The sequence below is a fragment of the Telmatherina bonti genome (genome assembly GCF_933228915.1).
Source record: "Telmatherina bonti genome assembly, chromosome: 5".
Taxonomy (NCBI): domain Eukaryota; kingdom Metazoa; phylum Chordata; class Actinopteri; order Atheriniformes; family Telmatherinidae; genus Telmatherina; species Telmatherina bonti.
In genome coordinates, this window is record NC_136623.1 from 36,154,491 (window position 1) to 36,181,387 (window position 26,897).

Sequence of the window (26,897 nt, forward strand, 5' to 3'; positions counted from 1 at the left end):
CATGTGTGAAGTCTGTTTTGAAAAGTTATACAAGTAAAACTAAGTGTTAATTCAAGTTTTTAAAAAAGAAAGCTGTGGGGAAATAACAGTTAAATATCATGTTTCTGTAGTTAAAATGCTTCAAATAAAACAAAGTTGTCTTTCTTGCAAAATGTTTGAAATGCTACTCCTTCCACACCTTTACAGAGATATGTGCTAAGAATTTTGGTCTTTGGACTATTTAAACTTTTTAAGTTATTCAAGTTTTTGTACATGTTTTAAATCTGTTCCTGTAATTGGACAAAACAGAAAATGCAAATATATAAATCAGATCAGATGGTTGTACTTTTTTTTCCTTATGCTGATCTATATCTAATAGATCTTGTGTGCTACTTCGACCATTTAAATCATAAGCTCTTTGGCTGATTCCACACTGCAGGAAGCTTTAAAAATAACATTCCAATTCCAATGGTAAAGGCTTTTGACACTTCTGTTAAACTCAGCAAAGAGCTGTGCTGGTGTAGTAATTAAAGAACTGGGTTCTTGTTCAGATGTTCATGGGTTCAAATCCCAATGTTTTGCCATAACAAGTCAAGGTGGATAGTTGTGCTGCTTCTCCAAATGGTTATGCAATTGTGTATCAATTATTCAGCATAAAAGGGCATTCACATTTGCTCTTCTGCAAGAAGAGCGATTTTGTAGTTTAAACTTATATCTATGTTTAGCAAAATCTCACAAGAAAAGTTTAATTACTAATGAATGGTCAAAACAAGCACTTTTTTTTTGTTTAGTTAGTTTTTAAACTATTATTTTACAAAACACTTAGAGGACAGTAGAGACATGAAAAGAGCGGATTATGACTTCTTTAAAACTATCTTTAGTTTCTTGACCGCAGTTCAACCTTTCAAATCTTTTCACAATTCTGCTCATTATACACTGGTGGCAAAGGCGTTCTGATACCAATGGCTAAAAATATTAGTCAAAAATAGTGTTGCTTCAGCCAGAGTGACAGTAAGACCTGTTGTAGCAAATTGGAGCAAGCTAAAAAATCTTGTTTGCTACTTCACCTATTCAAATTTTACACACTGATGAAAGTCTTAAAAAAGAATGGTAGTGCTCTAGTGGTAAAAAAAAAAAAAAAAATTCCAACGCTTCTGCCAGAGAGCAGTTTCAGGGCTTGTGATTGGCCGAAAGCCCTTCAAACCAAATGCGTATCGGACACAGAAAAAATTCAGCTCAGCCATTGGTCAGTTTTTGTATAATGAGCTGGAAATGGATTCAACAGGTTTCAGAGATCTGCAACAGTTTCCAGTGTCAATGGAAGCCCTAATATTACTAAGAACTTTGTGGTAGGTGGAGCTTCCCAACATGATTTGCAGCTGTTATTTGCACCAGTTTCCAGTACCTGGTTCATGACAACCTTATTAACCTTATTAACAACCTTCACCTCATTGGTGGTTTGGCAGAGTTTACCAACAACTATGTACACATAGAGATTCTCCTAAATGTAACTCTGGCCTGTGCTACTTATAAATAATTTCATGGTGAAACTTTGCTTTCATTGAAGCTGTTTCCATTCACAATGTCACAAGTTAGATGATTGCTCCCCGCTGTGTTCTTTAACCAACAATGCCTTTTTTTTTTACTATCTAAATCAGCATTTATAATCGGCTAAGACTTTTTACATTTTTTTTCAAACTGGCTGCACCAGTTTTCAGTGTCCAGTACATTCGTTCCCTGTTAATAGCGCCTAAAAAGAAAATTGCTCCCTCATATGGCCACTAGACGGCACTCTAAGACCAGAAATGAAAAGAAAGTGCGCGCTTTTTACTCTATGGTGTTCTTCAGTTGTTCTTTACAGCATTATAGTCAAACATTTAATATTTTTCTACAATGTCTCCACAAGCATCAAGAATAAATCCTCTTCTCAAAAGAAGACCTTTATCTGTTCCCACACATCCAGGTGTTAAATGAGGTGGTGGCCCAGTGGTTATGAAAATGGGCTTTGACTCTGTATGTTGTGGGTTCAAGTCCATCAAGAGATATATTATGCAAAATGGCTGCACAATACAACTTACCCTCTTTATAATCTTCAAGAAATTTTTCCCGTCTGCAGTTTTTGTCACTTCAAAACAATTTTTCTTCAGATTTCTTTTACACTTTATCTGATTGATATGAATGCTGCACATCTAATTTCAGTGACATCTTCTGCTTTTTTTGCATTATACATCAGTAATTACACATTATCGCATTCACACTTGCTGTTATGTAATAGAGGTGTGTGTTTAAAAAATAACTTCAGTCATTTTAAGATAAGGATCCATTACCTCTGAAGTGGAACAAGGTAAGCAAAGAGACCACTTGTTTAAATCACCAACATAGATATGTATTTATTTCCATTGAATCAAGATGACCTTAAATAATGATACATTGTTTATGTTTTACATCTGTAAAGTAGTCTTGTATTTAAGGATATTAAAAGTAAAAAGTAGCTCCATATACTCCTCTTGCCCTAAAGCTGGTCTGACACCACACTAATTACGTCCTCCTTTTTTTATCTCGCACTTCCAATTTTATTTTTATTTCCACATAGTTACAAATTATTTTAAATAACAGATTGTACTGCAAATACAAACCACCAAATACAGGTGAGTGCAGGATACATCTTATCTGACATAAATTTCTGTTGGGTGAAGTTTTACAAACTTGCATTATTAAAGTGTTAACTCAGAGTCGAGTCAGTGACTTGTGGTTTTTGTATTTAGAGTGAGTGTAGGCAAGCTCTGGAGACACAGTCCTACAGGTTTTCAATTTTTCTCTTCTCTGACACAACAGATTAAAGTTAAATGGATCATCGGCTTACCATGTTCTGCTCAGTTTGATGTAACCAAGTGTTGAAAGAGGGAGACATGTAATAAACTTGCAGGACTACAGCTCAAGGATTTGCATTCCCCAAATGTTGTGTTTACTGCTCCATTCATTTTCCTCTCTTTGAAATTAAAATTATAAAGATCTTTGACAATGTTTATCCTGGGAGAACTTTTCTTTTGGAAAACGAACTTCATTCGATCCTGTGGAAAAGATTCATGAACCACCCAGTTTTGCATCAGGCCAAAGGCTATATATCCACTCATCTTTTTAAGACATTATTTATCTTCAGTTTCAAATATAAATAATGTGTGCCCACTGTCAAGCACAAATAATGTATAAAATTAAGATTCTTTATTTAATAAAAACCATCCAACTACCTGCCCCTGGAGAAAAGAGAATGGTCTCACTTAGGAAATACAAAGAGGTAACAAAGAAATATAATCAACACAAACACACATCATCTGGTCTACACTGGCAGCAAAAACAAAATAAACAAGCAGAACCACATTAGTGGTTAAACATATTTTTGCAGTCTTGACACGGAAAGGCTTCAATTTAATTTAACGTTTGACTTCTGTTGGTGGCAATACTTTATTCAGGTAAAACCTCTCCTGAGATCACCTCAGCTACAACATATAGATCAACACATCAACACTTTATACTTTGAGAGTATAAAAGACACTTGTTTAAACTTGCAAGAAAAAAAATCTTTAAGGAAAGTAAGCAGACACTTTTTTTTTTTTTTTAATCGAAATCAGGCTTCTCATTTTTACGAATAAAAAAACTTAATGAAAAGGCAACAAAGAACACTGCAACTACTGCAGTTATCATTATCAGAATTAGAGAAAATAAAATAACTATAAGACATCAGGAAGAGAATTTGAAGATCTAAGAAATTTTATAGTGTTCACAGCCTAAATATTAAGGTTTTATTCACAAACACTGGTGTGATGCTTGATTTACAGAAATGTTTTTTTTCTTAACAAAGTTTCCAGCTCAATAACCAATGGAGGTGTGACGGATTAAATATATCAGATTAGTGATATGGCAGGAATGATAAACTGGTGGAGAATGAGTTGGTTTGGGTTCGAATCTTTATGTAATCTAACACTGTGGGTAAAATAAGCCAGAGAAATGAGACACAGACATTGGACAAGTCAGAAAAGATTTAAATAAATAAATAAAAATATCTTGCTCACCACAAACAAACTGTGTTGTCTGTACAAGATTTAGAACCAGTGTTTGGACTAATAAAAATGTTATATATTATTTTTCTTATAAATAAATCTGCTGATTTGAAGTGATCAGAAACAAACCAGTTAAACACCTTTATCTTTTTCATACAGTAAACCGTGTCATCCACATTATATGCATTCTGTAGCAGTCAGTGGGCAGAAATGTCACAGTGGGGGCTTCAGTCACTGCAAGAACAATCCAAACAACATTCACCGACCTCCACATGAACCACCTGCTAACAGTCTGATTGCGGCACAGTAAAAAAAAAACTTCGTTTTAGGTCCTGCATGTGAGAACGTCTGCAAACGGGCCGAGGAGGTTCTTATTAAAGATGCACCTCACCCACACCAGGTAGGTGGTGAACGGCTTGATGTTTTCTGAAAAAGTGTAGTTCTGCTGAGGAAGGATGTAAGGCATATAGGTGTTCTCTCCCTGCTCCTGGATCCACACCTCATACTTCACCTCTCTCACTTTCAGGTATTTAAGGTTCCAGGGGATCTGCCAGGAGACTGTGAGTTTGGCCTCCTTGGAGGTCTGAATGGAGGTCTGACATTGGGCTTCCCTGACCCTGCCAGGGTGGACGGTACTGGCTGTCTTGGCCTTCTTTAAGTTGGACTTGGTCTTCATGCTGTCCTTGAGGACTTCCAGTAAAGATGGGATGTCCACCAATGTGTCCTGGTAGATCCGGAAAAGCCACTCCGGGTTCCGGCAGCACAGATGCCGCGGGACCTCTTTACTTGCCAGAATTTTCTCCTGTTCAACTTTTTCCAAGTGGGCGATGCCTCCTTGTTCCCAGGGTCTTTCTGGATGAGTGATGGTGTTTTCCTCTTTAGTGTTCCTCCAGGAGACATAGTGAAGGTCCATGCTGGGAAGGGAGGCAAGTGTCTTATACGGAGTGTACTGCTCTGGGTTCACAGCAAATGGGAAGAGCTCTAGAACGGCAGCGCCTCTGGGGAGGAACAGCGAGGTGATAAGCTGAGCTCCATGCATACTGACCAACATGGATGCCCTGCTGATCACCTCAATAATACTGGAAAAAGTCTGCTCTTCCAGGGAGACTGTGACCACCCTCATCTGGAACTCCTGGGCCAGTGCCATGACCAGTTCTGCTTCATTTAGTATCAGCCTTGTCGTTGAACGACTGAACACAACAATGTACTCGTCTTTCTCCTTCTCATATTCATTGCTTCCTCTATCTCTCTCTGCCTCGTCCACCCTTGTAATGTTCATTTTCTCCATCAGAGTCTTGGCAAACTGCCGGAGCTCATTCCCCGAGACGAGAATGTTGGCTTTGGGCCCCTGTGGTTGGACAAACCCATACTGGTACCAAGTGGTCATTTTGGTCAAACCAACATAAGATTTAGTAAAACACATCAGTTTACCAAAGTTCCTCAGCTGCTCTTTGAGTAGCGGCTGCTTGCTGCTGAGAAGTCGGTAGAGATCAAAATGTGGGCCTTCGCCCCACCCCTCCATGAACACGAGCCGGGCCTCATCATTCAAGTCAGAATATTGCTTCATGGTGTAAAAGGCTGGGAGCAGGTCATCATGGAAAACGTGCATGAGGTTGTCAGGATTAAACCTATTCAGGATCAGAGTCACATCAGGAACAAACACTGGTTTGGGCATGAACTTCAGAGCAGCAGCTGGGAGCTCTAAAAAGTTGAAATACTGAGTGTTATGATCCTCTACTGAAGACAGGTCCAGCAGGGCAGGCTGGAAACGGCGAGAACCAAGGTTAGGCAGCATGACCGAAGAGTTGGAGTGGAAGAACACAAACTCCTCTGCTTCGGAGCTGTAACAGAGGTAGTCAAAGCGGCAGATGCGGTCGGTGTGCATCTTCCCTGTGCAGACCATGCGGGTGCCATGTTCCTGAAGAGCCTGCAGGGCAACATGGTAGTCGATGTGGGCCTGCGAGAGCTCCTGTGACTGTTGCGTCATATGCAGCTCTTCCTCCAGCAAGGCTGCCTGCTCGCTTAGCTTGGAATACTTCCACAGGAGAGCCGCTACTATGGAGACCAGCAGCCCGTTAAGGAGTGCGCCCAAGCTCATCCTGCAGCCTGCCGCTGAAGCTCGCATCACCACAGTCGTTCAGGACACAGCTCTCAACTCCGACTGGTCTCAAACTTCAGACAAAGGCGGCGAAACAAGCATCAGTCTGGAAGGGATAGATGGGTGGGGTAGGGGATTGTGGGGGATGATAAAAGTTAAAAAATTAATTTGTGATTAATTTGTGTAATTACCAAGCTTATAAACAAAAATTAACTTAGAAAATCTATGCAGGATCAATCATGAGAAATTACCAAAAGGAGACAGAAAGCGGGACGAGTGCATATTACGTCGTCTTCACACTGAGGGAATAAAAGAGTCATTGAGAGGCTGAAACCAGTAGCTATCGAGCTGCATGCTAAACACCCATCTGATGATTTCACAGCAAAATGTATACACTATATATTTAGTAGATATAAATATAATTTAATCTATTCTTTTAATACTAATCATAAACAATTCATTAACATTGAAGAACTCAATAAAAAAACTTGAATCAATGTAAAACATGAAACTAGTGATGTGATGACTTCTAATAACAACAAATTATGATTCATTTGAAACTCTGCATGTTGACTTGACTTTAGGAGTCAAATAATATTACTATCCAGTACCCAGTAGGGCTGGGCAATATGACAATATATATCGTTTGGATAATATAAAATGTCTGTCATTTTATATGAGGCTCTATCGTTTACACCACGATAATTCTATTCCATTCTATTCTACAGTCATTTAGCAGACGCTTTTATCCAAAGCGACTTACATATGAGTGAGAACAACACAAGCACAAAATTAAACAGTAGAGGACATCGTAGGAAGATGCTTGTGGACTATATAGTTGGATGCAGATCCTTGCATTAAGTGCTACAAGCTTTTTTTTTTTGTTTTTTTTTGTTTACTCCCTTCCCACCATATAATGTCACCTATGTTACAATACAAAGAATTAATATCATAAAGTCTGTTGCAAAGAACTGGGCTAAGTTCTCCAACTTTCCAATAAATGCAGCTATACTAAGTGTTGAAATGCTCCTTGAAGAGCTGAGTCTTCAGCTTGCTCTTAAAAGTAGACAGGGACTCTGCAGAGCGGACAGAGTTTGGTAGATCGTTCCACCATCGTGGCACAACAGAGGAAAAGAGTCTGGCTGGTGATTTAGTCCCACGTTGTGGTGGTAACATGAGGCGTCTTTCACTGGTGGAACGTAGCTGTCAAGAGGGAGTGTAGGCCTGGATTAGGGCGTGAAGGTAGACCGGAGTCGTTTGAGTTATTGTTTTGTAAGCCAGAAGCAAGGCTTTGAATTTGATGCGTGCTGCAACCGGAAGCCAGTGAAGAGTGATTAGCAGCGGAGTGACATGAGCTTGTTTGGGTTGGTTGAAAACCAGACGTGCTGCGGCATTCTGGATCATCTGCAGAGGTTTAACAGAACATGCAGGCAGACCTGCCAGTAGGGAATTGCAGTAATTGATGCGTGAGATGACCAGAGCCTGAACCAGAAGCTGAGTCGTATGTTCTGTCAGGTACGGTCTGATTCTCTTGATGTTGTAGAGAGCATATCGGCAGGTACGGGCAACCGAGGCAACATGGACCTTAACGGTCAACTGGTCATCCACCATGACCTCAAGATTCCGGGCAGCAGGCGTAGGAACAAGTGTAACAGAGTCAAGCTTCACACTTAATTGCGGATGTAAGGAAGGATTATCTGGGCAGACAATGAGCTCTGTCTTGGACAGATTGAGCTGAAGGTGGCGAGTTTTCATCCATGCCGAGATATCAGCAAGGCAAGCTGATATTCTCATTGAGGTAAGGTGCATAAGGTGCTTTACTACAGTATTTTACATCCAGATGTGCTTCACAGCATGCACAATGCAATATAAAAACAAAGCTAGAGGAAGACAGTAGCACACGCGTTTCAGAACAGGATAACTCAGATGATCAGCAAACCCAAACCGATGAGCTTGTTCATAAAAGAAGGGAAATTTCACAACCGCATGGATGCGGTTTGGATATAAAAAGACTGACGTGGAACCGACAACAAACTAGCTCCCAGTCCAAACAACGGACTCCGTCACAACTAACTCATTTTATCACCTGCACACAAATCAGGATAAAGAATAAAGAATAAACAAACGAGTCAACAAGCAAAAACCACAAAAGCAGAGTGAAGTGGTGGCGAAAGTTCATAACAAACTCCAGACGCAAATGCTGCAACAGGCAAGATGGAGCACTGCTTCCCCCTCCTGAGCCGCCGGATGGTGGATCAGAATCTCCTTGAAGCCGTCCGGAAGTCTATCTCAATGGCCTCGCCAAACTCCTCCCATGCTCGAGTTTTTGCCTCGGCGACAGCCGAAGCCGCATGCCGCTTAGCCTGTCGGTACCCATCAGCTGCCTCCAGAGTCCCACAGGCCAAGAAGGTCCGATAGGACTCCTTCTTCAGCTTGACGGCATCCCTCACTGCTGGTGTCCACCAACGAGTCCTGGGATTACAGGCACCGACGACCTTACAGCCACAGCTACAGCTGGCCGCCTCAGCAATAGAGGCATGGAACACAGCCCATTCGGACTCAATGTCCCCCGCCTCACTCGGGACATGTTTGAAGCTCTGCTGAAGGTGGGAGTTGAAGCTTGCTCTGACGGGGGACTCAGCCAGACGTTCCCAGCAGACCTTCACAACACATTTGCGCCTGCCAGATCTGACCGGCTTCCTCCCCCACCATCTGAGCCAACTCACCACCAGGTGGTGATCAGTTGACAGCTCTACCCCCCTCTTCACCCGAGAGTCCAAGGCATGTGGCCGCAGGTCCGACGATACGACTACAAAGTCGATCATCGAACTGCGGCCAAGGGAATCCTGATGCCAGGTGTACATATGGACACTCTTATGTTGAACATGGTGTTTGTTATGGGCAATCCATGACGAGCACAGAAGTCCAATAACAAAACACCATCTGGGATCAGACGGGGAGGACCATGCCTCCCAATCACTTCCCTCCAGGTCTCACTGTCATTGCCCACGTGAGCATTGAAGTCCCCCAGCAGAACAATGGAGTCCCCAGAAGGAGCACCTTCCAGCACTCCAAGGACTCCAGAAAGGGTGGGTACTCTGAACTGCTGTTCGGTGCATAAGCACAGACAACAGTCAGGACCCGTCCCCCCACCCGGAGGCGGAGGGATCTACCCTTTCATCCGGTGGGGTAAACCCCAACGTGCAGGCACCAAGCCGGGGGCTGATGAGAATGCCCACACCTGCTCGGCGCCTCTCACCATGAGCAACTCCAGAGTGGAAGAAAGTCCAGCCCCTCTCGAGGGTACTGGTTCCACAGCCCAAGCCATGCGTCGAGGTGAGTCCAACTGTATCTAGCCGGAACCGCTCAATCTCGCGCACAAGCTCAGGCTCCTTCCCCACCAGAGAGGTGACATTTCACGTCCCTAGAGCCAGCTTCTGCAGCCGGGGATTGGACCACCAGTGTCCCCGTCCCTTGCTGCCACCCAGCTCACATTGCACCCGACCCCTACGGCTCCTCCCACAGATGGTGAGCTCACGGGAGGTGGGGCCCATGTAACCCTTTCGGGCTGAGCCCGACCGGGTCCCATGGGTAAAGGCCTGGCCAGCAGACGCTCGCTCTTGTACCCCACCTCCAGGCCTGGCTCCAGAGGAGGGTCCCGGTAACCCGCGTCCAGGCAAGGGAACATTTCTGCCCGGGTTTGTGTTCATCATAGGGGTCTGTGAGCCGTACTTGGTCGGGTGCCTCCCCTAGACACCTGTTTGCCATGGGTGACCCTACCAGGGGCATAAAGCCCCAGACAACATAGCTGCTAGGATCTTTGGGACACACAAACCAGTCAACCAAGATAAGGTGACGGCTCAGGGAGGGGGGATGTTTACATGGATGTATTTCCATGTAAACTTAAATTTGGAATTATTATTTTGATGTAAACTCGCAAGAGAATACTATTATTTGGGATTATTTAATTCATAATTATTCATTTCGAATAAAAAAAAACCTCATGTAACAGTAGCCACATTGTACGTTCCTGGGTCCTCGCTGCCCTCCAGCGTCCTGCTGTACTTAGATCAACATATCTTTCACGGGCAGAATATTTTACTGTTTCCAATATTTTCATTCCATTCTAGATTGCGCCGTCTGATGGCAGCAAATTACAGTAGCTCTGACTTGCTATCTTGATTTTTTTTAAAGTACAAATTCTTCTCATATAGATATCAGCTCAAATTATGTTGTTGGTTTTTTTTTTCCCCTGAGGATTTCATGCCGGTTCGGAGGGTGTGCTGCAAGGGAGATTTTTCTGCATATTTTTGGCTCTCTCAAGACTTGTTATGATGAGTCTCCATGGCAACGAAAGATTTGTTTACAATCGGGATCAATTAATTAAATTGTCCCAAATCAGGATGATCAGCGAAACAACACATCAAATCCCGATATAGTTGAAAAGAAAGAGAAGAGGATGCAGAGAGGGAGTGAGGCAGGGGAGAAAGCAATGGAAAATTAAACCATTTCTCCCAACTGTTTTGATGGGTAATGTGAGATCGCTAGCTAACAAAACGAACGAGCTCCAGATGCTAACAAAGTTTCAGAAAGAATACAGAGAGTGAAGTATTATGTGTTCCTTAACCCTAACCCCATCGAGACATACCTGCATGAACACATCCTTAACAGTAATGTGTCTGTACCGGGCTTTAAGAGGTTGGACTTGTTTTATGCGAATATGAATAATGGATACCGTTGTTCTGCTCTGCCTCCTTTAGGAAGATCTGACCATAATCTGGTTCCTCTCACCTCCACCTACAAGCCCATCGTTCAGCATCAACCAGTCATCACAAAGACTATCAAAATCTGGTCTGCTGAAGATGAAGAAGAGGCTTTGAGGCTACAGATTGGAACATCCTCTGTGAACCTCATGGAGACGACATTAACACCATGACAGTGTGTGACAGATTACATAAACTTCTGTGTGGACACCATCATCCCAACAAAAACAATGAGGTTGAGTAAAGCCAATAAATTCTGACCTTGCCATCATCCCGGGACCACTACCGAAAGAACTACAACCACTGGACATTGGTGTGAACAGGGCGTTGGGTGCCAAGTTGCGAGCGATGCATGAGAGATGGCGAAAACTATGAACCTGTTATGAAAATGAATGAATGAATGAAATGAAAAATGCTTTATTAATCCACAAAGGGAAATTTGATATTGTAGTAGATAAATAACTTGAGGAGGTCTTGTTCCAGAGGCTGATGCCTGCTAGTAGGAATGATCTTCTGTATCTTTCAGTATTACAGTGGACCTAAAAAAAACCTCTCACTGAACAAACTTTGTTGTTTCATCACTGTGTTGTGGAGAGGGTGTGAAGAATCATCCATCATCTTCATCAGCTTGTGCAGCATTCTTCTTTGGATAATCAGCTCCAGTGGCTCCAGAGTTACTCCAAGCACATTCCTCAAGTGAGAGCTGGGGAGCACGATCAGATGAAGCCAGCAGAACTACATCATCTGTAAAGAGCAGAGACCTAATCCGGAGGCTACCAAACTGGATCCCCTTAAACACCTTGGCTGTGCCTTGAAATTCCGTCCATAAAAATTGTGAACAGAATTGGTGATAAAGGTCAGCCTTGGAAGAGTCTAACCCTCACTATAAATAAATACGACTTACTGCTGGCAATGCGAACCAAGCTCTGACACACATTGTGGGTCCATGGTGCATGGTTGGTAAAACTTCCATGCTCCCTCCACAACCCTGAAGAGGTGGAGCAGTGTGATTTTCCTCATGGTAGTGGAACAGTGGAAGAGTGGACAGTGGACCAGTGGTCCACTGTTTCACTATCAGGACAAAAACTACACTGCTCCACCTCAATCCAGGATTTGACTATCCAACAGACCCTCCTCTTCAGGACCCCTAAATAGATCTTTCCTGGGTTATGACCGTCTAGTTGGAGCACACCCTCCCATCCTGCCTGCTGATACACATGCAAAAAAGGCCCAGTAAGGACTCCTTCAGCTTGACAGCATCCCTCACTGCAGGTGTCCATCAACAAGTTCTGGGAATACACCCACGACAGGTACCTGTCAGCCACAGCTCCGACTGGCTGCCTCAACAAAATGAGCTACGGAACATAGTCCACTCTGACTCAATATCCCCTGCCTCATTCGGGATATGGTTAAACTTCTGCCAGAGGTAGGAATTGAAGCTCTCTTTGACAGGGGACTGTGCCAGATATTCCCAGCAAACCCTTTTTGGTCATGCCAGACCTGACCGACATCCTCCCCCACCATCTAAGCCAAGTCATTCCTCCCAATCATACCCCAAAACAATTTTTTTCTATAAATGCCAATCTTCATTTATTTTTCAACAATCTCGCAAATCATTTTCTACACATTCATGAGCTTGATATTTCTGGGCAGATTCTTTATGCAGGAAGACAAAACTTGATTTACAAATATAAACTCAGAATTTGATGCAAAGATTTATTTACAGTTGCAAAATATGTATGTCTTTATATTGAGACCATAGAACTGACTGACCACATCACACACACAGATCATATATGTATCAGTGCCCAACACTATATACTACAAACAAGTAGTAACTTAAGCTAGGTTAGCACAACTTTGGCAATGCAATGCAAGCGAAAAGCGCTCCTCGTCATTGCACATGCCAAAGAGAGTTGCACTAGAACTAGAGAAATGTTGCGTCATTAATTTCACAACATTGTTATGGACGTGCCTGCCAGCAAGCTCCACTCAGTCCTGTAATGTTGCCTAAAAATGTTGTTAAAAAATGTCACTGTTAAAATTATTCATAGGTTGTGTGTGGAAGAGAAGACGAGAGACATTTATTGTTTTTATGTTCGGTGTCAGCTGTTGCAAAGTTGATGTGCCGGGAATACATGCAATAAATATTTATATTGGAAAAAAATCGTGAGAGAATCGTGATCTCAATTCTAAGTAAAAAAGAAAAATTGTGATTCTCATTTTATCGAGAATCGTGCAGTCCTAGTTACCGTACATCTGCACTGACAAGTAGAGTGAGCATACTTTCCCAGTTTAGCATGTCAGTGATTTGGATATATTTTAATCTGCAAACAATAAAAAAGCTAAACAGCAACCCGAAATGTGTGTAAGTCAAGGTTTCCAGGTTAAAATGCAATCCAGTAAAAAAGAAGAAATTGTGATGCAGACACTCGCTGAAGCATACCAGCTAGCGGTGAACTTCTAGCAGACTACGTTAACAGTCAAAAGCTGCTTTAATTAATCATTCTGATTCATCTGTAAGGGAAATTATGGAAAAGTCTGCCAACTAAAATGCTGTAATCCTGCATGAATATGCATCGCATGCAGGTGGCGAGAGAAGATGAGGGAGTCTCCAGCTTAAAGCTGGGCACACAAAGATTTTTAAATCTGAAGAGATTTTTCATCTGTTAGAGACCCCATACATGGAGATAAAAAAAAACTGAAAGGAATTAAACAGTTTTGATCATATTGTATGTGATGCTGCAAAAATATCAGCACAAACACAAAATGATCCTGTTCCACAAGCAATCTAGAATCCAGTCCTCCGAGCCAGAAATCTGACGTGATCAACCATGATCCAACAAGAACAAATATGAAACAGCAGTGGAGGAGGACATACAAGACAAGGGAATGATGGTGGTCTTGGGATGACAGAAAAATCGCAAAATAAAAACAGTAAAAAGCTTTGCGGAAAAAAGCCTGGAGTCAGTGGGAACTCGGACTTTATGGGTTGCTACACATCGCCCATGCTTGTTCTTGTTTTTTCAAACTGAAATAAAAGTTATTCCAAATCGGTAACATGAATATTTTCTGGCCAGATCGAACAGCAGCTTCTATGATCAGAAGTCCTCTTAGGTAGAGACAAGCCCTCTGAGGCAATACCACAATATGTCTGCAACACATACATCCTGTTTCCATTTGAACATATTCTGTCCAACTGATTATTAAAAAAAAAAAAAAAAATCAGTTGTTACTGCTAAAGTACAACTACTTTTGTCTGTATCAACTACAGACAGTGGGCTTTATTCACCAACATCTTCTTAAAATTTATTCTTAGGTTGCACTAGGGCTGCTCGATTATGGCAAAAATTATAATCACGATTATTTTGACTGAAACTGAGATTTCGATTATTTAACACGATTATCTGTTATCTTTAAGAACATGAATATAGTTAACATTAAACCGTGGCTTTTAAATAACGTCTTTAGGATTCCACAAATTTTAGAAAACAAAAATGACATGAAGTTTTGTCTTGACAAAGTACAAATACTGATGTAAACTGAATAGATAAATATGAGTAAGGATTAAACAATGCTGTGGTGGTGTGGTGTGCTCGACTCAGTGTTGGGCATTATAACCATCTAATGCACAGTTTTGAGTTGTTTAATCCGCTCATGCCATGGGCCCACACAAGAAACGTTTCATAACAAATTTGTATTTGTTTTTTTTTTACAACATTTGCAAAATATACTAAATTATACAAACAATTTCCTGTTGGCCTGGATGTAGTTTTTTTTGCCAAACAACCGCTGTCAGGCTACAGCTCATTCACATGTTAAAAGACAACTGATCTCCACTCCTCTCAGATTCATGAACATGTTCGTAGACCACAGAAATGTTTGTATTTTTCCTTTCAGAATGGTGAATGCCAGTTTCTAAGTTGAGACGACAAACCCGCAATGGTAAACACCCCAAAAATGCCCAGACAAAATAGTTTTATGTTTAAACTCATTAATTCCTCCTGAAACTTGGACAGCAATCTGCAGTCTTGTCCCATGAGCACGTCAACACTTTGTGGTGTTGTGGCTAAAGTGGAAAGTGATACACTGTAGACATTTTTCAATATATAGCCTGCTGCACCTTCTACAGCTTGTAAAGAAATTTCTACCTGCAGAGTGTGGTGCATTTGATGCATTTTCCAGGAGAGTCGGATGGGCGTTTTTAACCAGGTGACGATGATGTAATCTGGATTCATTAATAAAACTAATCATTAGAACTAATGTTCACAATACTGTTCAAGTAAAATGATAAGAAAACATTGGTATCACCTGACATATTATATTAAGATCAGAACCCCAAAAAAAGAGAATCAGCTAATCTTTAGTAAAACAAGTCTTACTACATTAGGAGGTCATTTAATTGACAAAACCATGTTGAAGAGCTGAACAGTAAATATCTGGGAGGTAAGTCAAAGTTGTTTTTTCCCCCACAAGTGTCTTTACTTTGAGGCATAAATGAAATAAATAAACATCATAGAAAATTACCAAAAATTAGATTAAAACAAATTCAGGCAAATTAAAGTGTCTCGATTATGCATATTTCAGTCTAATTTATTTTAATATGCAAGTCCAGAACGGCAAGAAATAATCAAGCATTTTCACAAACCCCTTCATTCATTTGTATTGATCCTCTCAGATCAGTCTCTGCCAGAAACAGGCGGACAGAGAAAGCTCCGTCTTATGTCCAGCCTGCAGGCTGAGACTGATTGGTCGACTGCTAGTAGTAGTTATACTAAGCAGTGAAGGTGGGTGTGGCTTTCTTTTCATGAACATGCACAACCCAAAGAAGATTAAATTAAATGAAATTAAATGAAAAATACTTTATTAACCCCCGAAGGAAAATTCTAAGATGACCAATCACTGGGCTTTTCTCAATTAAGCTTCTGCACACGTCCAAGTGCGCAGACCGCATAGGTAACAAAGTCTTCTACGTTGTCTGCACACAACTAAGTGTGGTTACACTTAGTTGTGGTTACACTTAGTTGTGTGCGGCCTATCTAGTGGACTCGATTTACCCATAGTGCTCAAGTCCTCCATTGCCTAGCAATTACATATGCCAAGTTTATCTAATTACTGATCCCATTCTTCCACAAAAAAAACCCAATATTTTTAAAATGACAGAAAATAGTGCCAGTAATTTCAATTTTTCCTCTGTGATTAAATTACAAATGCGGAGGAGGCGGTTTAGACGAGCTCTCCTCTGGCTGACAGCTCATCCTGTAAAGCTGACGTTAACTTCAGTGAAAAATAATCCTTGTTAGACACATGTACAGTCGTCCTCATATGTATTCATACCCTCCCATTAAAGAAGGAGAAAAACAGCTCCTGGGAAATAAGATGAAATTGACAAAAGTAATAATAAATTACAAATTTTATGAAAATCATGACATTATTTTCTAATTCTGGTTCGTTTTTAAAAAGCAAACCAATATGATAAAATAATATATATGTTACATCAGTCTTAGCCTAATATTTTGTTGCATAATCCTTTTATGTGTCCACTCCAGTCAAGTGTTTTCTGTTTCTCCCAGTCAGAATTCTGCACCTGTTGACAGGTATTTTATCCCACTGTTTATCAGAAAAGTGCTCTAATTTGTCCAGGACTGATTTATTTGTTTGTTTGTTTTTTTTTATCTTTAACTCAATTAAATGACAGTGTCTTATATTACTGACTATAATTTCGCACATTTTTAATTATTGTTACTTATTTCAGTCTCCGATAAATTGAGTGACCGTAATAAATTCAGTCTTTTCTTTAATGAAAGGGGACGAAGACATCTGAGGTTGACCGTCATGAAATTCATTTGTGGTTACTGGACACAATACTGCTGTCCTCCCAGTTTGTCTGCTGGCACAAATATGTCTGTGTATATACTTCAAAATAAATAAATAGATGGTCTGGCTGGTGTGGTACCTACACCGGCGCTCTGCTGCTCATTCTTTTCTATTCTTTTCTATCAATTCTGGGATAGGAGAGGGCGCTTAGAATTGAGACAGCACTTGGAGCGCCACTGCGAAGCCGACAAATCGCACGTGGAAGGGTGCAGACCCTGAATTGAGAAACACCAACTGAGTCCCTCCCTATGACATCACTAAAATGTCGAAGCAGAAAAAAAGGCTCGAGAAACCAATTGTTTCCGTCGCCATGGAAACCGAACATAGAGAGTGCTGGAAAACTGAAACATGCATTAAAAAAAACGGGCGCGCTAGTATGTCTGAACACTGTAACACTGTAGGAGCTCAGAAAACTAGAAATAGCATAATAGAGCCTCTTTAAATAAAATAAAATAATTGTCAGAAAATTAGTTCAAAATAAAATTAGTGAAAAAAGAATGAAATTGATTGTATAAATAATTAAAATGCTGTTACTTGAAATGGCAGGGTTAAATAAATTGCGTAAATAAACAAATATATAAATAAATAAAAGAGGTTGAATTAATTGTATAGATAAAATTTAAAACAAATTAATGTACTTTTAGTAAATGGGGCAAAATTAAAAATAACATTAAAAGTAGATTAAACATAAATAAAATAAACTTGATATACTGTGAGTAAATGAGAATAGACTAGAATAAAACTTGATTTGGAAAAAAGCAGGGTAACACGAAATTCAGAATAAACTAAATTAAATTTAACTTCATTTCTGAACAGGCAGAAATAATAATAATAATAATAATAATAATAAAAATTAATTATACTATAAAATAATTAAATCATAATTAGTAAATAGGACAGAAATAAAAAAAAATAGTTATATCAAAACATTAATTAAATTTTAAGTCAAAATAAAATTAAAATAGATTACATAGAAGACGCTGGACCTGGCATGTGTTTCGGAGCCTGTGGCTGTAAAACAGACTGGAGGCTGCAGCTGGAAAAGATCCTCTGCTGCAGCTGCAAAGGCTGCTGGTGGAGATGACGGGAACTTCTGCCTCACAACAACAGCTTCCCTGAATAGGCAAACCACGACATATTCACAGCTCCAATTCTCACCTTTGGTCCCAGAAACAGTGACGCTTCTCGTCCGCGGAGAAGCGGAGAGGTTAGCTCCACATCAGTGGGTTGCAGAGCAGCGACCATGGGCTCGAGGAGATCATGAAAAGAGGGACACCGGTGCACGCGGAGACTGACAACAGAGAGGCACCCACGAGTTCAGTCATTAAACCACAGCAAACAACAGTAAACGTTTTTGTTGTTGATCACAAGCTAGCCTGGATGTCATGACGGTGGAGACGAATAGAAGCAGCAGCGCCTGAAATACCGACTCGACTCGACCAGTGTCGAGTCTCCACCCACCGCTGAGTGAAACCCCGCGCTCAAATCTCGCGATATGACTCTTCATCGTCATCTTCATCATGATAGTGTTATCGCCTTCTGCTCATCTATCGGATCCACTCGACTCGTTCACTTTAAAAACAAATGTTTGGTTAAAATAATAATGTGATGAACCCAATAAATTTATTATACTAGTGTTATGCATGTATGTATTACAGTCATGCAGCTGGAACTGCATGACTGAATCCTGATTTTTCTATTCTATTCTATTCTATTCTATTCTGTTATGCGGTACAGTCATTTAACAGACGCCTCTCTCCAAAGCCACTTACATATGAGAGTAAGAACCTTAAAGAAACCCATTAAACATACAATTAAATCACATAATTTTGTAAACCATAGTATCTAGATGTTGTATTAGACATTAATCTTGTCTTAAGTAATTACAACAATACAAATACTAATTAACAAGCCAAACATACAAACACCTTTTGACAAGCGGGGAAGAAAACCTATTATACTAATTGAAAACTACACGTCAGTTTACTGTGCAGAGATAAATTAAAAACAAAACAACACTCCCATCTTGAGTTTGAAAAAAGAAAAGCAATCAGCATTCTGTTTTCATTATTCATTTCCGACTTGGTATGTAATTATATTTGGTGTTATTACACAAGAAATTCTGGTCTCCTTCCTTGCTGTCTATTTTCTGGAAAATGTGAATGGAAAAGATAATATAAAATAGTGTGTAGCGTTGACAGAACGTTAACAGTAGCAAGTGCTAAAATAAAATATTACCTTAAAAAAAAAAAGAATTACTTGTGGTTATTTACATACTGTAATTACATAAAAAGTTATTGACTCCATTAATCCACATTTTCACAATTCTTTCTTTTTAATTCAGTGAATTATTCAGTTCAATTTCTGCACACTACTGATGACTAACACAGTCAAGTAGCACAGTTGTGAGTGAGCTTTGCCCTCCTATAATAAGTTTTATCACTGACTGAAAGACAGAAGCAAATCAGTGGTGTAGTCCAGGGTATATGCAGGTGTACGGAGTATAACCACTTCTTTTTCAGTAAGTATTGAGTACATCCACTTCTCAACCCCCTGCGTTGCCACTTTTAAAATTACAAAAGTCCCTACACATTAATACATACACACACACACACACACACACACACACACACATTTGTATATATATATATATATATATATACACATATACATACATATATATATATATATATATATATATATATATATATATATGTATATATATATATATATATATACACATATACATACATATATATACATATATATATATATATATATATATATATATATATATATATATATATATATATATATATATATACATGTTTTATGAACCTATATTCTGTGATCTTCTGTGATCTTTGACTACATCGTTATTTTAAAATAACTATGTAACAAATATAAAGGTATCCTATATCAAGGTATCTTCAAAATAATGTGAGTTTGCACTGACATGTTCTGACCCTAACCCTAACCCTACCCAGATTGGCTCTCAAATATTTATAATTATTTGAAAATTAATGAAAATATTTGAAAATGACTATTTATTTAGTTAATTATTTTAAAATGACTACGTAATTATTTCAAAATTCCTGCAAAGACCACCAGGACAGAGGGATCAAAGAACTGCTTGTGTTCTTGATAACTTCAGTCTAACACGGCATGTGAAAGAACTACCACTGAAAAGTTGATGCAAAATCAGTTTGGATATAAGCTTCTGCCAAACCACTGTAGAATAGAATAGAACTTAAGACCTGAGTGAACTAAAATAACCTATGGAGTTCCCCAAGACTGTATACAAGGTCCCTGCTGTTCAACATCTAAATGCTCCCACTCACTCAAATTATGAAAAACAACAAAGACATAGATATACATAGATAGCTGATGACACACAAATCTACATGACTATCTCACCAGGACTCTATAGCCTGAGCCAAACTCTGATCAAATGCACTGATTAAATTAAAGACTCGATGTGCCAGAACTTCCATCACCTAATTGACAAAACTGAAATAATAGAAGTAAAGTAAGCTTTAGATTTCTACGTTAAAAACTATCAACATAGCCAGAAATCTTGGTGTACTCCTGGACTCAGACCTGAATTTTAGCATCACATTAGGACAGATGTAAGTTGGCTTTTTTTCATCTAGAGGATTAAAGCACTGATGGCAGCATGATTTAGAAAAGCTTTCCCCTTGCATTTATCTTTAGTTGACTTTAAAACTGTAATGCTGTCTTTACAGGTCTCCCTAATACGTCCATCAGACAGCTGCAGTAAGTCCAGGATGCCGTTGCTCCAGTCTTCACTGAGACCAAGAAAGTGGATCATATAATTTCAGTCCTCAAATCTTTACACTAGCTTCCTGTCGTTCGAGAATTGACTTTAAAATCCCGCTGTTAGAAATAAAGAACTGAATAATTTAGGACCAAATTCTATCCAGGGTCTCCTTATAAAACTAACCAGATCCCTCAGGATCTCAGGAGGAAGAGCAGTTGTCTTTCAACTGGTAAGTTGGGGGATCGATTCCAGGCTTCCCCTGAAATGCCGAAGTGTCCTAGGGCAAGACACTGAACCCCAAACTGCCCCCCGATGTGCCTATCGGGGAATGAGTGTGTGTGTGTGAATGGGTGGATGTGACAAGTAGTGTAAAGCGCTTTGAGTGGTCTGCATGACTAGAAAAGCGCTATAGAAGTACAAGTCCATTTACCATCAGGGTCAATGTTCAGTTTTTATGCACCGAACATGTGGAAACTCCCACAAACCTGCAGGTCTGCTGAAACTCCCAGTGGCTGTAAATCAGTGTTAAAAACTTTGTTATGTGCCATCTTTTATCAAAATAACTGTTAATTCCTGACACTGTAACTTTTATTTCATGCATTTTATTTACTTTATTTGTTCTCTTTTGATTTTTTTTTTATTTCTTGTTCAATTTTGTTTTTCATACTTCCTGCACCCCGCTGTAATGTTTTTAAGCAAAGAAATGAAGGAGACAAATGAACTTGCTTTGCCTCTGTGCATTTCTTTGTGTGATGTTGCTGCAGTCTCGATCAAAAGCCTCGTTTGACGTCAGAGCTGAATGGCTGAATGCGGTTGGTGATGCTTTCTCCTCGTGCTGCCTTCAAGGTATCCTCGTAATAATGTAAGTCTGCCCTGACATTTTCTAAATAACCTAGCCAGATTGGGTTTCAAATAACAACAGCAATTAAATACTAAAATAAAACGCAACTTTTTTTTAAAAATCTGCGCTGATTTTTTTTTTTTTTTTTTTTTAAAGAAAAACAGATAATCTTGTGACGAGATTTGAATTAAAATGCCAACTTAGTGTATCCGAAAGTCATTTTTCCGCATTTTCATTTTTTTTCTTTCTAACAGTGAAGATAACTTTGCCAGGCGTGTAATGTTCTTTACTAATTATATGGAGAAAAATCTCTTGGATAATTCTTCGGGGCCTGAAAGTAGCATATTGGTCCCACCGCCCCGGCTTGGAGGGTACAACCATTACGACTACGGTTGCTATTATCAGCGATGCGATTCTTCATTCACGGATGCACCTCGGGCACAGGCACCTTCTGGGTACCGCCGTCACCACGAAGAAGCCCGTACTACCATTATCTTCTCAGTTAAATGTTAATAATCTTCCCTAGATATCCCTGAGTTACTCAGGAAAGCCAGTCTATCCTGTATTAGGGGCTTGTGTTTACTGAAGAGAAACTGGGAGGTGAGCTGAGCATTAACTTTAGCTTGCTAAAGGCTACATGCTAACTGGCGTTAGCTGGCTGGTATTTAACCTGCATGACAAACGCTCTGTTTAAGGTAAATATTCAGTTAATGTGGCGGTTTTTCTCATAAAACAAAATGGCGTATGTTGTGTTAATGATTGGTAACGATAACAGTTAAAGGCATTCACAAAATGAGCCAGATATGAATGAACAAGGAGCTAGCCTGTAGCAACGTCAGGCTAACGTTAATTCACTGTGTTCAGGCCGGTGCAACTGTTTCAGCCATGGATCTCTTTGCCCAGCTTTAACGTGGTTCCTTTTTTAATTGTCATTTAAGAAAAGGATCATGTGTATGACTGAAATGTCTAAAGGCAGCACATCAGGTTAGTTTCTGTGGTTGTGCAGCAGACATCCTGTCAAAACAAGTCCGACGCCTCCTCCAACATCCAGGATGGGCGTGCAGGGTAGCAGGGTGGTGTAAAGGTCTGTAGCCTCAGCTAGTTGGCGCTTGAAATGCTTGTTCATGCTTCAAATCTATAGAACTGTGTCACAACGCTAAACTGTTTGCAAGAACAGAAGTTCGAAAAGTTTCTTCTTTCAATTTTATTAGATTACATGTCTTCTACTTGTGTTTAACGTCATTCAATTATTTTAATCAGCTCAAATGAGATTATTAAGATTACTCTCATTTTGTGTGTCTTACAATGTTAGCAAGTTGGAGCCATGGGTTGTTTTTGTCCTGCCATTGATGAAGTGAAATAAGCTGGACCCAAAAGACCCCACCAACGCGCCCCATCCCACAGCAGGGGCTCACCTCAGTCCACCACCATCTCCAGTTATGGCAGGCTTCAAACGAGGATACGATGGCAAGATCGCTGGTTTGTACGACCTTGACAAGACGTTGGGCCGCGGCCACTTTGCCGTGGTCAAGCTGGCACGCCACGTCTTCACGGGGGAGAAAGTGGCGGTTAAGGTGATCGACAAGACTAAGCTGGACACTGTGGCGACAGGCCACCTTTTTCAGGAAGTCCGCTGCATGAAGCTTGTGCAACACCCCAACATCGTCCGACTGTACGAAGTGATAGACACTCAGACAAAGCTTTACTTAATCCTGGAGCTTGGAGATGGAGGGGATATGTTTGACTACATCATGAAACACGAAGATGGCCTGAATGAAGAGCTGGCTAAGAAGTATTTTGCTCAGATTGTTCACGCCATCTCCTACTGCCACCGCCTGCATGTGGTGCACAGGGACCTCAAGCCAGAGAACGTTGTGTTCTTTGAAAAACAAGGACTGGTTAAGCTCACTGACTTTGGATTCAGTAACAAGTTTCAGCCGGGGAAAAAGCTGACAACCAGCTGCGGGTCTCTGGCCTACTCTGCACCAGAAATACTGTTGGGTGATGAGTACGATGCTCCGGCTGTAGGTATGTAAAGACATGAGTAATGACACAGTAATGAATGAGTTTTGCTGTTAATTAAAATGAAGCTTGTGGAATGTTATTGACAGGATGTAAGTTATGACTTAACGGCTTATATATTCATCTCAACCACATGGAGTAGTCATTTTCTGTTTTTGTATTCTAGTGAGGAGGCTTTCTTCCTGTGGCACCAGCAGTCTTTCCCCACTTAGAAACCACAGAGTATTCACTTTCAGACTTGTTTTAAACATTAAGTTTGGTGTTCCAGATGCATGCTGCTAACAGTGCTTGACAGCAATCATTCTGCTGACTGCTGTACCATGAAAAAAGAAGGTCAGCACTGATGTCTGTGGGTGTCCTCTTACATTAAATTAATGGTTTAATTGATTTTTCCATAAAGATTGACAGTGTGCAGCCAGTCCTTCCATGAGATCATCTCTTATGACATGAAATGACCTCAAACCATTTTTTTGTCACATCACCAAGTACAAGTTACCTGGTCACCTCCTGCTGGGACTTTTTTTAAAATTTATTTCTCCACTCACATTTCCTGTCCTTGTCAGCTATTACTGTTCAGTCCTTCATATTAGCTGCTGCTGAATATGTAGCATGACATATAATGGCTTCTCAAAGGGATGTCACGATTATAGATGTTCTTGGTATGATTATTGTCAGATAATTAATAAAAATACTTATTAATGAATTTTACAAGACTATAAATGTGTTAAACCACATGGACACTCCTTTTAGTTATTTATTATTTGTTTGATTCCAACAATATAACACAGAAACAATGTAAAATAACCAATAAATAAATACTACATGTTAACTAATTGTAGAGAAAATGGATGGAAAAGGCTACAGGATCTCTTCTTGGGCTGTGGAGGTTTCTATTTAGAAACAAAATTATGAAATTGAATTTGAATATTTATTTTCAGTCTGAGTAGAAAACTTTAGAAATGCAGGAAAAAGCTAGAAATGACTGACAGCCGCCCTTTAGCGGCATAGCTGCTGTTTGACTATGGTTGTCACGATACTAACATTTTAAAGTTAATACCAATACTGAAGATGGTGTTTAATACGCCATGCTGTTTAATACTACACAGAAAGGCAAATAACATGTTACTTTAATAAATCAAAATCAGACCACCACATATTTAATGTGAATAAATGCAGTATTTCCAAGCTCTACTAACTTGTGCAGGTATAGTCTTCTCAAGCTGCTTAATGTAGTGTAATAAATACAAAACTAAAAGAAACTTCAACTTGTTCTTTAGTGTACTTGTTAACTAACATAAGTGTCATAGGTTTCTTCACAATACCGGAGAACGGTTCAAGTAAGTAGAACAAACTAGTTTAGATGATCAAGAAACACTAATTTCAATTCACATTTCAAAGAAACCTAAAGTCCACGTTATATATATTAGTGAGGCACCTGTTTCATTAAAATGTGCTCTGAAACAGACCTGTTAAGCTTTAGCATGTCTGATGATTTCCATTGTTGCTGGCAGGTGAGGTTGAGTTTGTGGTTGTTTGAGTCTGGCTGTTGGTTTCCTTCTCCCAGTGTCAGTCCAGGACGAAACATATGCATAATGATGTGTTAGCTAAGCAGCATGGCTATATTACTGCAACTGTGAATGCTAGCAGTATGGTTGCATTGGATGTTGGGCATGTCTTTCATTTTCATAAGTGATGTAGGGCTGGGTGATATGACGATATATATCGTTAGGGCGATAGAAAATGTCATCAATCATTTCATACGAGGCTCTATCATTTACGCCACGATAAGGTGCTTTACTGCAGTATTTTATGTCAAGATGCGCTTTACATTATACTCGCTGCAATATATAAACAAACATGGGGAAAGATGAATAAATTGTTGCATTAAAACCATGATTAAATGTAAAATGGAGTCATAACAGTAACATTACAATAAGAGACCTACTTTATGTTGCTTGAAGCGCGTTGGAGCAGCTGGAGGGGGGTGGGGGTCTGGAAGTCTACTGTCCACATTTAAGAAAATAGTTTAGAGTCTGAGAAAGGACTAATAGCCACTAAATCTATTTGAAGACCGTGATCCAATGAGTGTTCCTGCTGTGCAAGATTTTGTATTGATCTGGTTTGTCTGTATTAAGATGAGAGAAGCCGATGTATCCTGTGTGAGGGGGGGATCAAGTGGCTGATTAAAGCTGCTACACATTACTCTGTAGTAGTACAGTATCTAAAAATGAACACTTGGACTATGCAAGTGTGTTGCTACATATGTTTTGGCATTCATATATCTGGGTGTCCTTCCCAGGTGTTTACACCATTAAGGAAAATCCAGAAGTGATTATGTGCAGGTGAAATTAATCGGGAATGATTCCTATATTTTTATGAGTGTCTACTCTTTATCCTTATAAAGTGATAATAATTTAGATAATTTGTTATTTGCTGCTTCTTTTTTGTTCAGTTTTTGTGCTAGCTGTAGATAAGGGGGATGAAGCTATGATCACTTCATTTTGCACACAGAATTGCAAACCCACACAAGTTCAGTCACTGGTGATATGTTTGATTCTAGTTTATTAAGTGCCTGTGTCTCCCGCAGTAATACAACTACATGACAGTGAAAGATGTAATGTGGTCTAAAACTTGTTGGGACGAAGCTCCAGATAAGCTCTAAAAGATGTTAAATGTTCAACTTGATGTTCAATGTAACAGCAAACCTCAGTTCACAGCAGGAATTTTGTCAATGCCTTGTTGTTTTCAGGGCGTCTGTTTGAGATGTTATAGTTAGTTAATTTGCATTTTTGTAAAGTATATAAGAAGACAAAGTGCTGGTTTCTGTTGTTCAAAAACTTCAGCATGACCTTGGTTTTGTGTTTTCACCAGATTGGTGCTGAGCTGGAGGTGATTAAAACTAGGTGTGTGCAATCTCAGGGGCCTCACAATTTGATCTGATTTTGATTGCGGGTGCTACAATTCTATTAGAAAGGATTGTTCAGGGTTTTTAATATTGTTTTTAAATGTTTCCCATGAATCTTTAGGAAAAGTGTGTTAGCAATAGATGGGTACAAGAAGTTCCTCTAACCTGGACTGGAATGGCGCTGCTGTTATATTTGTAGTATAAATATTAGATTTTATTTTGGTTTTAAACAATTGACATATGGAGTAAGACTTGTCCAGGCCTTGTTTGTTCTCATAAAAACCTGAATGTTTCCAAAGCTAGCCTTCAGATCTGCTGAGTAAATCTCACCTCAGTGATGGTAGCTGCAAGGCTAACTGCTAGCTTTGTTGTTGTTTTGTTTGCTGCCCTGACACTTTGGGTGCCACCCAAACACTTTAGGTGTTTGGGTGACTTTTGCTTATATAATGATTATAAAAACTTTTCATTTTTGAACATTTACTAATGTTAATGCTAATGTTAACGTAATCGAATTGGCTCATGCTGCACTAAGATGCATTAATTAAATAGTGAATCGGCTCACACCTAGCTCTG

General features: G+C 39.8%; 2 protein-coding genes across 3 annotated transcripts in view; one reads left to right on the plus strand and one right to left on the minus strand.

The window, feature by feature from the left end:
• Positions 1–2,476: 2,476 nt before the first annotated feature.
• Positions 2,477–18,156, minus strand: pomgnt2 (protein O-linked mannose N-acetylglucosaminyltransferase 2 (beta 1,4-)). Of its 2 annotated transcripts, XM_079240132.1 has the most exons (3): positions 17,934–18,156; positions 6,387–6,434; positions 2,477–6,241 (listed from the first exon to the last, which is right to left on the minus strand). In XM_079240132.1, the coding sequence occupies exon 3, from the start codon at positions 6,160–6,162 to the stop codon at positions 4,363–4,365; it is 1,800 nt and encodes a 599-aa protein (XP_079096258.1). In that variant the 5' UTR covers positions 6,163–6,241; positions 6,387–6,434; positions 17,934–18,156; the 3' UTR covers positions 2,477–4,362. The 2 variants fall into 2 exon arrangements, with proteins under 2 accessions (XP_079096258.1, XP_079096257.1); XM_079240131.1 differs by lacking the exon at positions 6,387–6,434.
• A 3,700-nt stretch (positions 18,157–21,856) lies between these two features.
• Positions 21,857–26,897, plus strand: part of snrka (SNF related kinase a) — a 38,506-nt gene continuing 33,465 nt past the window's right edge. The window contains exons 1-2 of the mRNA XM_079240349.1: positions 21,857–21,997; positions 22,710–23,425. Of these exons, the coding sequence (XP_079096475.1) occupies positions 22,837–23,425 (589 nt within the window). The 5' untranslated portion in view covers positions 21,857–21,997; positions 22,710–22,836. The remainder of the gene's footprint in view (positions 21,998–22,709; positions 23,426–26,897) is intronic.